This window comes from Bubalus bubalis, chromosome 4 (assembly GCF_019923935.1).
Source record: "Bubalus bubalis isolate 160015118507 breed Murrah chromosome 4, NDDB_SH_1, whole genome shotgun sequence".
Taxonomy (NCBI): Eukaryota; Metazoa; Chordata; class Mammalia; order Artiodactyla; family Bovidae; genus Bubalus; species Bubalus bubalis.
Window position 1 is genome coordinate 76,500,147 of NC_059160.1, and position 15,302 is coordinate 76,515,448.

The 15,302-nt window shown below is 40.6% G+C and overlaps 1 protein-coding gene across 21 annotated transcripts in view; it reads right to left on the bottom strand.

The window, feature by feature from the left end:
- The window catches only part of BEST3 (bestrophin 3), a 56,603-nt gene extending 41,660 nt beyond the window's left edge, over positions 1–14,943 (bottom strand). The window contains exons 1-4 of one of the 21 annotated variants that reach the window (XM_044941612.2): positions 14,643–14,943; positions 12,590–12,771; positions 9,250–9,344; positions 8,555–8,788 (exon numbers count right to left, since the gene is read on the bottom strand). In XM_044941612.2, coding sequence (XP_044797547.2) covers positions 8,555–8,788; positions 9,250–9,344; positions 12,590–12,741 — 481 coding nt within the window. In that variant the 5' untranslated portion in view covers positions 12,742–12,771; positions 14,643–14,943. Of the gene's footprint in view, positions 1–8,554; positions 14,228–14,642 lie in introns of those variants that run through there. The other 20 variants (XM_006058385.4, XM_045165448.1, XM_025283950.3 and 17 more) reach the window with 20 other exon arrangements.
- Between the last annotated feature and the right edge of the window lie 359 nt (positions 14,944–15,302).

Below are 15,302 nucleotides of genomic sequence, written 5' to 3' on the forward strand. Positions count from 1 at the left end.
GAATCCCTTGAAAAGAGGAGCCTGGCAGGCTATAGTCCATAGGACACAACTGAAGTGACTTAGCACGCATGCACACACACACACACACATTTGTATTTTCTTGTGACTTGAATTGTGGCTCGATGGAGAAGGATCTGCTGCTGCTGCTAAGTTGTTTCAGTCGTGTCCAACTCTTGTGCAACCCCATAGACAGCAGCTCACCAGGCTCCCCCCTCCCTGGGATTCTCCAGGCAAGAACACTGGAGTGGATTGCCATTTCCTTCTCCAATGCATGAAAGTGAAAAGTGAAAGTGAAGTCGCTTGGTCGTGTCCGACTATTCGTGACCCCATGGACTACAGCCTACCAGGCTCCTCCATCCATGGGATTTTCCAGGCAAGAGTACTGGAGTGGAGTGCCATCACCTTTTCTGAGGATCTGCTACTTTAAGGCAAAATTTTATTGCTTTCAAACCAAAGGACCACTTAAGTCCATTAATCAACAGTATTCCAGCAATTGCAGATTTGGTCGCAGCTGAAGCAGATGTCTTTTGCCTTTAAAGCAGAGCATGCCCATCAGGCTCTATTAAGAGAATAGCTAAGAGCTCTGCTTCTCAAAACTTTTATCAGGGTTTCTTGCCAATTCTTTCTGAAAGAGTAACTTGTGCATTCAGCATCTCAGCTGTTCTCAGAGAGGTGACTTCTTCGGAAGCATTGCAATGAGCCTGATTCATTTTCCTCTCTGTACTTTCCAAATGAATGGAATGAAGCCACCAGATTCAGCTGCAGCTGTTCTTTAAATTCAATGGTAGAAGTTCAGAAATCCCTGTCAACTGGGAAAACCAAAAGAAGGCAAAATGCAACTGAGAGAGAGATGCAATCACAGTGTGAAGGCATTGTGGAAGGCAGTATTCAGACATATTTTTTTTCTCTATGAACCACAGAAAGAAAGATATCCCAAAACAATTATTGGCTTTTCTGGATGAGGTGCCCCTTGATTTTTCTGCTCTGTTCCATTCCATTCCATAAAAATGCTGGTTCCAAGCCATTAAAATGATTTAAGAACCCAAGAATAAGTTACAACCCACAATTTGAAAAGCTTGAGATAGGATATGGTTGAGTAAAGTCAGTTTCTGGGGTAGCAATGCTGAACACAGACAGAAACTCCTCTATTTTCCTAATGTGAGCAAAACATCTCTAGTCTGCCATATTCCTATCTCTAAATTAGTATCCTATTTGGTAGCCTTCTACACATGACTCACTGGAAATACCATTCACAAAATCAGTGCTCTTAACTCCTGGCCTGTCCAGGTGGCCCAGAATTCCATTTGCGCTGGGTAAATTGATCTGAGACAATTTGCAGATAAAGTTGGAGGAATTAATAGATGTGCTCTGGTGCAAGACTTTGCTGCACAGTAGAATGGTCTAGGGAGCTTTAAAAACTCCCAATGCCCAGGTTACACCATATACCTATTGAATGTTAAAATCTGGGGATGTGAGCCAGGCATCAGTATTTGTAAAAGATCCCTAGTGATTCTATCTTATAACAAAGTTTGAGAACAACTCCACCTAGTGCAGAATCACACAGCAAGCTGGACATTTTGGCTTCCTTGGTCTGGGTCAAACACAGTGCTTCTGGGCAGCCTGTTTAGAAGTGGATTTCTGGCTCCCAAACCCCAGAGAGTCAGATTCATAGGCTGTCTGAGAAGCTGTAATTTAAATAAGCACCCTTGATAATTCACTGAATGTCATGATCTATGGTCATCCTTTGAGAGGTACATGATTGATGAGCCTTGATTTAACTCCTAAAACAGAGCTGTGAAAAGTGAAAGTCGCTCAGTCATGTCTGACTCTTTGCAACCCCATGGACTATACAGTCCATGGAACTCTTCAGGCCAGAAAACTGGAGTGGGTAGCCTTTCCCTTCTCCAGGGGATCTTCCCACCCAGGTCTCCCACATTGCAGGCCAATTCTTTACCAGCTGAGCCACAAAGGAAGCCCAAATAGAGCTGTGGGAGCCTTCAAACACTGAGCCAAGACTGCCCATCCATGGTGTTAATTCAAGGACGTGTGCTCTTTCTGTCCCATGTAGATCCAGTGTGCATAGGTGAGTCAAGTTTCACTCACAAGATGACATTCAGTCTGTTCTGGGCTCATCATGTGAGACTATAGGCGTAACTGACTCAGACTGTTAAGGTTCAGCCAACAGAGTAAAAACTGGCACAGCCGTGAATACCACTGTCCCTTGATCATGTCTCCTGTAGCACAGAACAGTGGGAAATTTCAGAGAGACCAGGGAGCCCCAGCACCACAGAATGCATCCAGATAAATGCGAACAGCAGACCACAGGGCAGAAAGTCAATACTACACAAAATCTATTCTATTTTACTTAGTGGGAGAAGATCACAGATTAAATGATCTAAGTGTGGGGCTGGACTTCCAGTCAGTGCATCTAGAGTTAGAACTTTTATCTCAACAGTCATTTGATAATTGAGAGCTTACTTGATTGTATTTATGCCTGTTAACCATACATGTCACTAAAAATTTTGATGGGATGTCCACAGGCTCTCTCTCATAAGAGCAGAAGCTCAAGGAACTTCACGTTAAGATTCCAGGCCTTTGAGAAAACAGAAGTGTCCTTTCCCTAAATTTTACTGTCTTTTAACCACTCTTACAGGCTACCATGCACAGAAGGAAACTTTTTCAGAGAAACCTAAATGCAATACAGTGATGTGAATTTTAACTGTAAATGTATTTGTGCTTCTTTCTGAAAATGATTCATAGAAGAAAAGACTTGTAGCAATCTTTACTGACAGTCGAGGACAGGGGCCATACCCACACTTGCTTTCAGCTGTGCTTCAGTGCGCAGCACAATGCCTGGCACGCTGTCTGTGCGTGCGTGCTAAGAAGCTTCAGTTGTGGCTGACTCTTTGTGACCCTGTGGACAGTAGCCTGCCAGGCTGCTCAGTCCATGGAATTCTCCAGGCAAGAATGCTGGAGTGGGTTTCCATGCCCTTCGCCAGGGGATCTTCCCGACCCAGGATTGAATCTGCATCTCCTACTTGCATTGGCAGGCGGCTTCTTTACCAATAGTGCCACCTGGGAAGCCTCAGTGTACTGTATCCACGCAATAAATCTTTGTTAAATGAACAAACGCATGACAGATTTAGCAAACGGATTTAGTACTGTTTCTTTTAGAGGAATGTATACCATTTCCCTTTACCTATTTTTGTGCTTCTGGTAAGGAATTATGAAGGGAAATGTTTTCTTCTCCTGATTACTGCGAAACTCCAGATAAAATGTTTTGATTCAGTCTCACCATAACATAAACCCAATTAAGGCCATCACTTAAAATGGCAAAGATCTGGAATTGAGCCACTGACTTGACTCAGAATGAGTGACATCTTCCAGGGCAGGTGATTGAAATGACTGGAATTTTCCAGGGTAGGTTTGTAGCCAAGAGGGAAAATAACAGAGGCTCCTGGGTTGCAGCTCCTCTGGCAAATAAATGTTTGAAAATGGACCAGTGCAGGGAACTTTTGGCATAATAAGCAGTTTTTTTGATTCGATTGCTATGTTTCTATTTTCATGGGAGCATAAAGAACTTTTAATTTATGATTTGGGAAATGTAACATCAAAGTTTATGTACTTCCCAGAATAATGATTCTTCTAATTTCCTGGAATAATGTAACTTGAGTGTCCAACTTAACAGCAAGGAATGTTCAGGGACCAGCAGGTGAATGACCTAGTCCACAGGTGTGGAGCCCCTGGCTGGGGTCTTAGGGCAATATTTCCAGAATTGGCCAAGCTCCACGGCAACCACTGGCATGGGCCATCCTGTCCCTAACTGGCCAGCTCCCAGCTCCATATGAGGCAAGGTGGAGACCCAAAAGACCCTCAACCAATGACCACCCCTTTCCATAGGAATTTTCTTTGTCCCGAGGCCATAAAAACTGGCCACAAGCCCATGTAAGAGGTCTGCTCTCCCTCAAGCTGGTGCGCTGTCCTAACAGCATTTCTCACTCTGCTCTCCCTGTGTCAGCTCTTCCTGGTCTGTCAGGAAGGCAGCCTGCTGTCTTTGCAGCGCCCCTTACTACCTCAGTCCTTTGTTCTCAATAAATTCTGTCTTCTAAAATACTCTGTCTGGAAATTCTTTTCCAACCTGTGCTCAGACTGCTTCAACAATCAGCTCTAGTGAAGCCAGATGCTTCAGAAGAAAATGCTGATCTTCATTCTCTCCACCCTCTCCCTCTTTTTCTCCTGCTAGTCCTGAATCTTTGTGACAGGGACCCTCCCTGAAGCACTACAAAGGGGATGGAAGGAAACTGCCATTGCCCTAAAGTCCACTGTTTCTCAGAATGTGATCCAGAGACCACCCCTTGCCTCGAAGTCTCCAGAAGCTTGTTAAATATGCTCATTCCTAGACCCTACCCTAGACCTACTGAATTGCTAGGGGTGTTCTCTTAGGACCTGCAGTTTTAGCAATACTGATTTAAGTTTGAGAACATTTACTTCCCTGACAGGTGGCTTTATGTGGGGAAGTCCACTGAGGCTTTTGTGCCCCCTCCGCTTTGTCCCCTCTCCTTAGGGGGCCCCTGTTTCTACTACCAGCCCTCTCTGCCCTCAGGCAGAGCAGGTGCCCTGGCTCTGTGCTCAGGGCGTCTGCCAAGCATTTTCTGCCATGCTTGAACTTCCTGTTCTTCCCAGAAATGTTGGCACAGGCCAAGGACAGACAGAGAAGAGGAGACATGTGCCCAGTTGGGAGAGCCTGGAAGCCAACTCCACGTGCAGACTGAGTCAGCCCTCTCTGTTAGGGAAAGGAGCAGGAGGTCCGGTAAGTCTGTTCCACCAACTGACAGAGAGGCTGCCCCCCACGTGGGTGGCAGTGGGGCAGCCAGGAGGGACCCTATCTCCGAAGCATCTGCCCCAGCTTGGAAGGCAGTGGCTCGAACCTTTGCCCGACCACATAATATGTAAACCTGGTGTTCCTGTGGGCATGTGCTGATCCACCACCCCTTTTCCTGCCTTTTGAGAAAACACTTGTGAGTGAAAAAGAGAGACCTTTACACTGAGAGCATTAGTTATGAGCCCAGAGTGCACTTGCAAAGGCTTTAGCCCCGCTCCTATCTCCCTCACTTCTCTTCCTCCTTTAGACTCTTCACACAAACTAACCACAAACCCAAAGTGAGAATGATGCTTGTTGTGTCCAGGCATGTCAATTTCAGATCCCCTAGATCAGGGGTCCCCAACCTCCGAGTGATGGACTGGTACTGGCCTGTGGCCTGTTAGGAACCGGACTGCACAGCAGGAGCTGAGCGGCAAGGGAGTGAGTGAAGCTTCATCTGTATAGCGCCCCCATCGCTCGTGTTACTGCCTAAGCTCTGCCTCCTGTCAGTTTCTGCAAAATGGTGAGCTGTATAATTATTTCATTATATATCACAATGTAATAATCATAGAAATAAAGTGAACAATAAACGTAATGAGCTTGAATCACCTCGAAGCACCCCCCCACCCCATCAGTCCATGGAAAAATTGTCTTCCATGAAACCAGTCCCTGGTGCCAAAAAGGTTGGGGACTGCTGCCCTAGATGATGGCCTCTGAGCAAACTGCTGCCCAAAGCCACCCTACAATCCTGGAGCCTCTAGCATGGTCGAAACCTTGAATTCACCCTTTTATTAACTGTTACAGCTTTGTTTTGAGTAATGAATTAGTTGGTGAATGCCAAAGCTTTTTACCCCAGGGGTGAGAAAAAGGATTAAAACATAAGCATCTCAGAAAAGATTCAGAACTTCTCAAACTCCAGTGTATAAACAAAGCAGCACCAGAGCATGTTTAAATGCAGATTTCCCAGGCCTTCCATGGTTCTGATTCACTAGGTCTGAGGCAGGGGCCAGGAGTTTGCGTTTTAAATAAACAACTCAAGTTATTCAAGGTGTAAAGGGCCCATGGGTCTGCAGATCATACCTTGAGACATACTTGTTTAAATGCACATCAAGGAGCAAATGATTTCATATGTCCTTGGAATGGTTGGGGTCCTGGCGGTTGGAGAGAAAGAAGTATTGGAGTATTCTGAATGTCTTGGAAAGGGGAAGAGGGTGGATGCAAGTATTCAAAACAGGCATTTGTATAAGTTTGATAATGAGAGAGCATTGGTGTTATGAACAGTGCACCTAAAAGAAATGAATTCACATCGTTAAACATCATTCTCCCACTCATCTCACAATTTCTACTTGCCCCTTAGACCTGAGAACAACTCAGGCCTTGTTGAGCTCATGTCTGACTTGGGGTCCCAAAAGGGGCTCCATTGCCAGCTGCCCTGCCACCTCCTCACTTGCTGTTAATATGAAGGTGACATTGAGAGGAGGAGATCTGCTCTGAGAATTGGGCCTGGAGTCCCGATTCCTGGCAGAATGTGCCCTCTTCTTTCCAAGGATGCGTCAGGACTAGAGACACCTTTATCCATCCGAGTAAACTTTAGCTCTCACTCGTCCTTTTGGAATGAGCCAAATCTTTCTCATTTGTTTTAGAACTTTTTCCAGAGGTTGAAATTCTTATCTCATTCTATCCTTTAGATATTAGAGTAAGAAAATTAACCTATCAAGTGGCATTTTCAACCTGGTCATTCTGAAGCAGTGTTCCACTTTTAAATTTGGAGGACGGGTGGCAGTTAATTTTTCTTTGAATTCTGACTGGTTTTACATCGTAATACACCTGTATGTTTGCCAGGCCATTTATACCCTTCATCTGACTCTGTAATTGACTCCTTGTGACTCATTGCTGCTGCTGCTAAGTTGCTTCAGTCGTGTCCGACTCTGTGTGACCCCATAGACGCCAGCCCACCAGGCTCCCCTGTCCCTGGGATTCTCCAGGCAAGAACACTGGAATGGGTTGCCATTTCCTTCTCCAATGCATGAAAGTGAAAAGTGAAAGTGAAGTTGTTCAGTCATGTCCGACTCTTCGCGACCCCATGGACTGCAGCCCACCAGGCTCCTCCATCCATGGGATTTTCCAGGCAAGAGTACTGGAGTGGGGTGCCATTGCCTTCTCCCTGTGACTCATTACTTTCTCACAACTTGCTCTGTACCCCTCACAACAGCCTCTACGTTCCTTCCTTATTTCCATCTTGACTTTCACAGCCTCCTGGTCATAGATAAGGAAGACCTGGGATGTCACATTAAATGATTCTTCCTTCTAAAATGATCAAAGGCCTGTGTTATGCCTTTGCACTAGATGATTTCATTATTAAAAGCAAGAATGCGTGTCATACCATGTGCCAAGTAAGCTTCTAGAGACTTCAAATATTATCTTATTTAATCCTCACAACAAGCTAGGAGGTATATGAGATCAGAAGGTTTTACAAAATCACTATAACCTCATTTTATAGATGAGGAAACTGAAGCATTAGAAAGGTAAAGTAACTTAGACAAGGTCACGAAGCTGGTAAAGGGTAGAGGAGTTGAACTCTTACTCTGTGTTCTTGGTCACTATCTATATTGTCATCTGAGAAGACAAAACCAAACAAAAATTTCCCAAACCTCCAAAAACAAGCAAAAATGCTACTCTTAAAATATATATACATATCTCTATGTATTTTCAAGGACATTTCAGAAAAAGAGACTGGATAATGAAAGCTAATTTGAGACTGTACTCAACATAAAGGCAAAATCATCTCATGGTTCCTATGTTTACTATATATTCATTTATACATTCCAACATACTCTCAGATCGATCAAAGACAACTCAGCACAACAACCCATTTTTATTCTGTACTTGCCAACAATGATCTCATTTAATCCTTATGCCCTTGAAGGCTGATTTAACAGCTTATCACTTTCACTTTTGCTAAATATTAACTGCAAAGAGAACCATCCTTCAATATGATTTGTTCTCACCATCCTGTGTCCAGGAGCCCAGGTGCAAAACTATGTCTGCTCTGAGGAACAGAAGAGACAACAGACCTCCACTGAAGCAGCCTTTTACTGCCACTTATCAGAGTCTGCGTAGATGAAAACCCACATTGCTATTTCCTATCAGAGTCTGCTATGTTTGGGGAAAAGTATTAAGTTAGGAGTTCTGAGTCTTAATTGAAAATTTGACTCTCCCATTAATGAGCAATGTGGTCCAGGGCAGGTCATATCCTCTCTGAACCTCTCATGGTTTTACTGAGGTCCAAATGAAACAATGTTTGTGAAAGTGCATAAGCTGTAGAGTACTAGACAATGTAAGATAATATTACGATGGTTTATATTTCTTTAAAAATGATATATGATGAAATATGAAAATGTAATAGGATAATTATCATATTATAGATTGTAAGATAATATTACTATATTATGACTGTTGGCAACTTAATATGAGGTTGACTGTTTGCTGTTTCCTTTGCTCTGCCCCCTAAGTAAACTTCTTGAGGGCAAGAACGATGGCTTATTCATTTTTTGCCTCTTAGGACTGTTTCTGGCACAGGATAGGTATTTCGTAAATGTTTCTTGAATGAATGAAAGAATGAATAAAAGATATTTTCAGAGGAAATTTGAAGGTTGAGAGGAGCCCCATGGAAGGAAGAGTAATTCACAATACCTGCTTCAACCACGTGGTCCATCGTCGGAAACCTTTTGTACACAGCTGTGCTCACTGAGCGGAAAATGAGCAGGGAGGTGAGATTGACATAGCGCATCAGTGTCCTCCTGAGCAGGCGCCCATGCTCGTCACTTCCATGAACACTGCTGGAGATGAGAAACATCAGCCTGTCTGGCCAGGGCAGATTCACAAACTGGTTCCACCATCGATTCACTACTAGAGTAACATAAAAGCCTGCAGAATAACAGGAAACTGTAAAGTAATTTCTTACCGAAGACATGTTGTTGACACTGATGCTTTTAGCAGAATTTTAGCCTTTTTTAGAGATCAGGGTGTAAAAACATTTAGTTATCCATATCTTATGATTTTTCCCTCCAGAAAAAAAAAAGTAATTTGTGCCTGGCAATGGCATAACACTAAGTGGATATTAGAACTCACATATTGATGGCAAAAAATGGAGAGTTAGTGAAGAGAAAGCTTAATTGTCCAAGAGCAGATCATTACCTCAAACTTGTTGGGTGTTAATTTAGCAAAAGCAGTCTTGAAGGTAAACCTTATGGATGATTCTGGTTCTATTGCAAGCAGTGGCTTTTCAGGCATGCCTCTCAGCTTGGAAACACTCCCATGCAGAGTCACTGGTATCACCATCGCGGAGACAGCTGTGTGGCTGCATGCTGCGTGTGACCTATACTTACCAAGCACAAAGGTTACTGGAATTTGTTCAGCATATCTGTCACAGTAAATTGATAATTTTTCAAAGAAACGTTTTTGGGCTCCTGTAAGTAACAATCTGGAGCAAAAATAAAATGCACAGCCCTTTATGATATTATACTTCTGCACCTGCTTTGCAAGTGACATTCACTGCAAACAATTAAGCAAAAATAATCTCAGTTTTTTTTAAAGGAGCAGTAGCTTTTCCTTTTATACCTAAGCTGATGTATCTCAAAAGCTTTTTAACTGCTGAACATTTTAAGTACTAATTTTTTTAGTACAAAAATGTTATTGGTCATTAGACAGTAGGACATAGTAATCCATTTTATTTTGAATGTTTTATATTTTTAAATTTTTATATGATTAATGCATGGGATTTGGAGCAAAATACTTCATAAAGGAGTACATTATCCAATTATTAAACATATGTACTTAAAAAAGAATGTCTTAATTATGTTTATTATTGGAATATGCTTATTAAGTAATTATTGAATAATAACCCTGGATTTGACATCTTGATCTTACTTTCTCATGAATATTCTACTCAGTACATTCTTAGTTATGTGTGTTATACCTCAAGGGATGTTATAACTGTTTATTTTAAAGCCTAGAGTTATTTAAAATATAAAACAACAACACAGATTCAACAGTTAGAAGTGAAATTTCTATTATTATATGTGGTGAGCTTTTATTTCTATAGTATAAAAATATAAAAATTTATATTATAGATCTGACAGAAACCCGCTTTCTGGTATTGTTAAACATGAATCCATTTAATAGAGCTATTATTGATATTTATATTTCAAGGGGGAGATTCAGAATCAGAAGAGATATCTCAAGGCAGGTTAATAATAATGATCGAAATCCGGAAAGAAGGCAGATGAATTTGAATAAATGAGTGAATGCAACTGTTCCAAATGAATCAGGACTCCCTTGGAGACACCCACTATGGCATATGTCAGAGGCCTATTTGGGTCAGTAGAGCTTTGAGGAAGGAAGCGAAGGGATAATGAGGTGACAGTGAGCCAAAATCAGACTGCTGGTGAAGACCTGGGAGCTGGTGCTAAGAATGTGCGTGGGATTCAGGGTGGGCTTGGAGTGCCCAAACCTGAGGATGCAGCCTTAGCTTTGGAGGGGGTGTCAGAAATTCTACAGTCAAGAAAAGATGACAGGCAAGGCATCACCTGGTGGACAGGCCTCTCAAGGTGAGGCTGATGACAAGTTACAGCCAGATTGGTTTCTGGGACTCAAATTGAATTGGTCAGAGAGAATTAAATGTGGAGAGCACAGACCATAGAGCCTTACAGAGCCATGTTTGAGTCCCAGATCTGCCACTCACAGATTTGGATTTTGAGCATATTTTTAACTCTCTCTGAGTCTCAGTTTTCTCATTTGTAAATGAGGATAATAATAATAATACCTGTGTATCAGGGATGTTAGGAGGATTAAAGAATACATGATATATAAAACCACTTAGTATATAATGTCAGTCAATAATAAAGTGGTTGTTACTATTAATAATTGGCCAAAGGAAAAAATACTAAGCTAATAGACACATAGAAATTTTACTAGCTAGAAGGTACTACAGCAAGTATTTTGTCAAATGTATCCCAAAATACAAAGAGAGATAATCAAACTAGTGAATTCGGGTTCTATCTTATGATTTTTTGACAAGCATAACTATTTGCTTATAATGGGATTAAAAAACTTTAGCATTGTTAGTGGATATGAGAATGAAACTCATTTTTTTTATTTGTCTATATTTGTCTAGAGGTATGTCTGACTTTCTCAACAGATTCAGCCTGTAGTTCTTGGTAGAGCTTTGATCAAGGTAAAAGGATCTATTTTAATAAGATTTCACGTTCAAAATTTAAGGAATGAAAAATGGCTTGAAATAATGATGATCGTTAAAAACACAAGCACTTTTTGGTCTTTAGAAAAAATATGTGCATACAGTTTTGTGGGAAATAAATAAGACATTGGAGCCAAAATTAAGGCCCAGTGGAGCATCTCTGGCTACGTTGCAACTGCTCTAAGAGCTATTCTATTCTAAGCAGCAGTAGCAGCAATAAATACACATTAGTAAAAATAAACAAATGAGACAATTATCCTGAAACGTCATGTGTCTTCCACCATTTGATATTGTGAAGGATTGGATGACATATAAATAAATTGTAAAAATAATACTGTATTTAGAGGATTTATTAAAAAAAATCATTAGAGGTTTTTAATAAAACCTCCCTTTTAAAGATATTTTGCCAAAATGTATACCAATATATACATTTTGGGGGAACAGTAGTTTTGATATATAGCAAAATAACTGTTCACTTTTGGTCATTATCAACCAGTCAAATTAACTTCCCTCTTCTTCACATGGGGTCCTGTCACTGCAAGGAGGAATACAGGTGGGAGCAATGACATGCAAATTTGTTCATGGTATGCAGAAGGGAAAGAACAAACTGATGAGCACAGAAAAGGCGGAAATACAGCCTCAAAAACCTTTAACTTTTCTATTTTAAGTTTTAAGTTCTCCCTGAGAAGAAATTGTGCAATCAATGTTAATTAAAAGAACTCATGGAGCTTCCCATTTATAATACTGCTAAAATTTTATTAAGACTATAATTGTTAGTCATAAATGTATTCCATGGAAGTAATGTTGCTCAAATTACCTGTCAATCTTGACAGGCAAAGTTTGTGATGTTATAAAGAATAAATATCTTTTGTGAATATAACGTGCCTTCAACTTTGAAGACATGACAAAAATAAATTCGTTTTTAGCCTTTTTCTTTAATTGAGATATTGGTAAGTTTGGGGGCACCATCTTAGATAAGATTTTGTCATTCCAGGAAAAAGGAAGGAAAGTTGCCTGATATACACTATTTATGAAAGTGTTAATTATGTAAGTAGTCGCTGCAAGCAGTCAAATCATAAACTCAAACTATGAATGATACCATTCAGAGAGGCAAAAATAATGATTTTGAATGGTAAAAATCATCACTTAGTGAGGATCTAGGTATAAATCTTTCATTTTTTGCCTGGAGCAAAATTCCTGAAGCACAAATAATACTTCATCACGACCAGTTCAAGTGGGGCTGGAATGGGAACCACCTAAACATGATGGGTTAGAGTCCATTTAACATCTCAAAAATGGTTAGGTGTGGATTAAGATACTCAGTCCCAGGGAGAAGAGGGCAACAGAGAATCATGCAAAGGAGGAGATTACATAATGCAAAAGTCAGAGGCAACCAAAGGACTTGGATTTTTGAGACTGTATTCATATATGCTATTTGATGGCCATTTAAGAACACATGCAAAGGAAAGTACCTGTACATCAAACTTATTGCTGTGTACAGTACAGCAAAAACAATAAATTCCCTGTACAATAGTTTGTAGATGCTGCCTCTCCACTTGAGGAGTAACCTATGAAATCCAAAAAAAGTTGCATTTGCTACTTTACTGGAGTAAGTGACAGTCATCTTGGATAGTTTGTTTGTTTGTTTGTTTTTCTAGAAGAGCAAGAAGACAAAACACAAGTAAAAAGCGATGTTTAAGACAGAGCATAAATCTATATCTCAAAGAAATCCTAGTCAGCAACGAGTTAGTCTTCTTTACTAATTTGCCTTTCTTAGCTTGAACAATTTGGAATTTGGAGACAACCACGACCTCAGTGATAAATCTTTTAGTAGAAAAGGGGAGGAGAGTAGTTCTGGAAAAAGTAATATTAGACATCTTAAGTTGCCTTCATGTCTAAATACTATTTAGAGATTATATGACTATCACTCAATAAATATTTGAATGACTAAATAAGATATATGAAATACATTGTAATATCATCTATCATATATTTTCTGCATCCATGGGAAGATTTAAGGTATTGATATCTGTTACATTTACTGATATTTTCTTTTTTTGCTGTTTTTTAAAGTTTAATTATTTTAAATTAGAGGATAATTGCTTTACAACATTTGTGTTGTATCAGCATGAATCAGCCACAGGTATACATATGTCCCCTCCATCTTGAACCTCCCTCCCATCTCCACCCCACCCCACCCCTCTAGGTTGTCACAAAGCACTGGACTTGAGCACTCCCCGCACCATACAGTAAATTGCCACTGGCTATCCAATTCTACATATGGTAATGCATATGTTTCGAAACTACTCTCTCAGTTTGTCATTGATATTTTCAAAATCAGTAGTCAAACCCAAATCAGTTTGGGTCTTTATTTGCTAAAGTATGTAAATAGGCATTTATTTCGCCTTTAAATTTCCTTGAAGGAAGTTACGGCTCTCTTAGAAATCAGGAGAAGCAAGCCCCTTTTGGGAATTTAATTGATGGGTTACTTTTGGTGGTTTTAATTTGTCTCTTTAGTGGAGCTCCGAGTGCACTCTGTGTACTTCAAAAGGTAGAAAAAACATCAGGCCCCAGTGATTCTAAGAAAGGTGCATTTTCCCACGGAAAAGTCTCATGTAAAATGCTTAGGTCACTTTCTCTTTGGAACTGAAAAAAATGAGGCCATTATTTAGGACTCTTTCCACCTGGATCTGTTCCATGGATGTAGGTAGGATGAGAACTGGGCCCCAAATCCTAGCTTTCAGTGAGTTCTCTGGAATTCCATTGCTTTTCACCAAGACACTAAATATTCAGGCTTTGAGAAGATGCCCTGAAGCTGGTCTTTATTTGGAAATCCTGCTCTACAGCTTTCTGACATGTAGCACACAGAAAATGAAATTTCTTTGAAACCTTTTGCTTTGGAAAGGATCTATGTGGAGGATTCTACAGAGCTATTTAGACTGAAATTATGAAATTTTTAGGTAGAACTGTACTAGACATAACTGATAAATCCTATAGCAGATTTCTTACATACATAGTACCTTATGGCACACATTTTACCATCAACAAGGACATCTTCTGTCTTTATTCAGATGTAAAGAAACAATCTAATTCCCATTTACCTAATTTCCCTAAAAAAAAAAACAAAAAAAACTTGAAAATTTGAAACTATATTCTGAAGCTGTAGTTTTTGTAATCACCAACCTAAGCCTTCAACATGACTGATTTTTAACAAAGAAAACAGGACTTTTTGGCAAAAGTTAAGTGCCATTACTTTTTTTGTGGGACTCAGGTTACAAAAGCAGTTCCATTGTTCCTTCTTCATCTCTTCTATTTGTTTAATATGAGTACAGCAAAGTTGGGAGAGGAACATAATAAATTAAGCCCAATTTCATAATTTGTTATCATGGGCACCGGAGTTTTAAATGAGTCCTCAAATAACTCTCAATTAACAGTCACCCTTCCATTACAGCTCTGTCAGAAAAACCCAGATCACATCGACAAGAGGTCAGAGCTAAAATGCATAGGTTTACTCTGCGCACTAACCTATTTGTTTGGGTTGGAGTGTCCGGCGTCTCCGACAGGAAGGACAGTCTCCAGGCTCCCCCTGCAGAGGTGCCTTCGGGTTGGGGCTGTAGTCTCAGCTCACCCTCCACGCATGCACAGTCAGATTTTCTTTCTGTTCTCTGGCCACTGAGAGGACTTGGAGTGTGACAAGGACAGGGGTTAAATGACTTTCCACTTGCGAAGGCCTATTTATGCCAATTTGCCCACTGGTGACAGCCATAGCCAGGAACAAACAGGAGCAACAGCTGCTGATGTGGCTTTTTTTTTTTTTTCTAATCTCTAATTATAACTCCACCTGCCACCCAAAGCACTCCTTTGAATGAGTTGGAGGTGGCGTGAAGGAGCTGGGGTCATTTAAGACTGTTATTTTCATTCTGACCTTATCCTGGGATCAAGGAAGAAAGTCCTTTGCCCCTAACATGCTCTGAAGAGGCTCCACCAACCAAAAACGGGAATTAGTACAGTCTGTGTGTGCTTAAAAGGAGAATAAATTCTCGTGAAGCCATAAACTGGGGCAGACAAGAACATAAACAGGATTTTCACTCATTTGAGGAATATTGAGGACACTCTTCTATTAAAAACAAAACACATGTATGTTTGAGAGTGATGTGTTTGTATATTTTAGAACAGCATAGACAA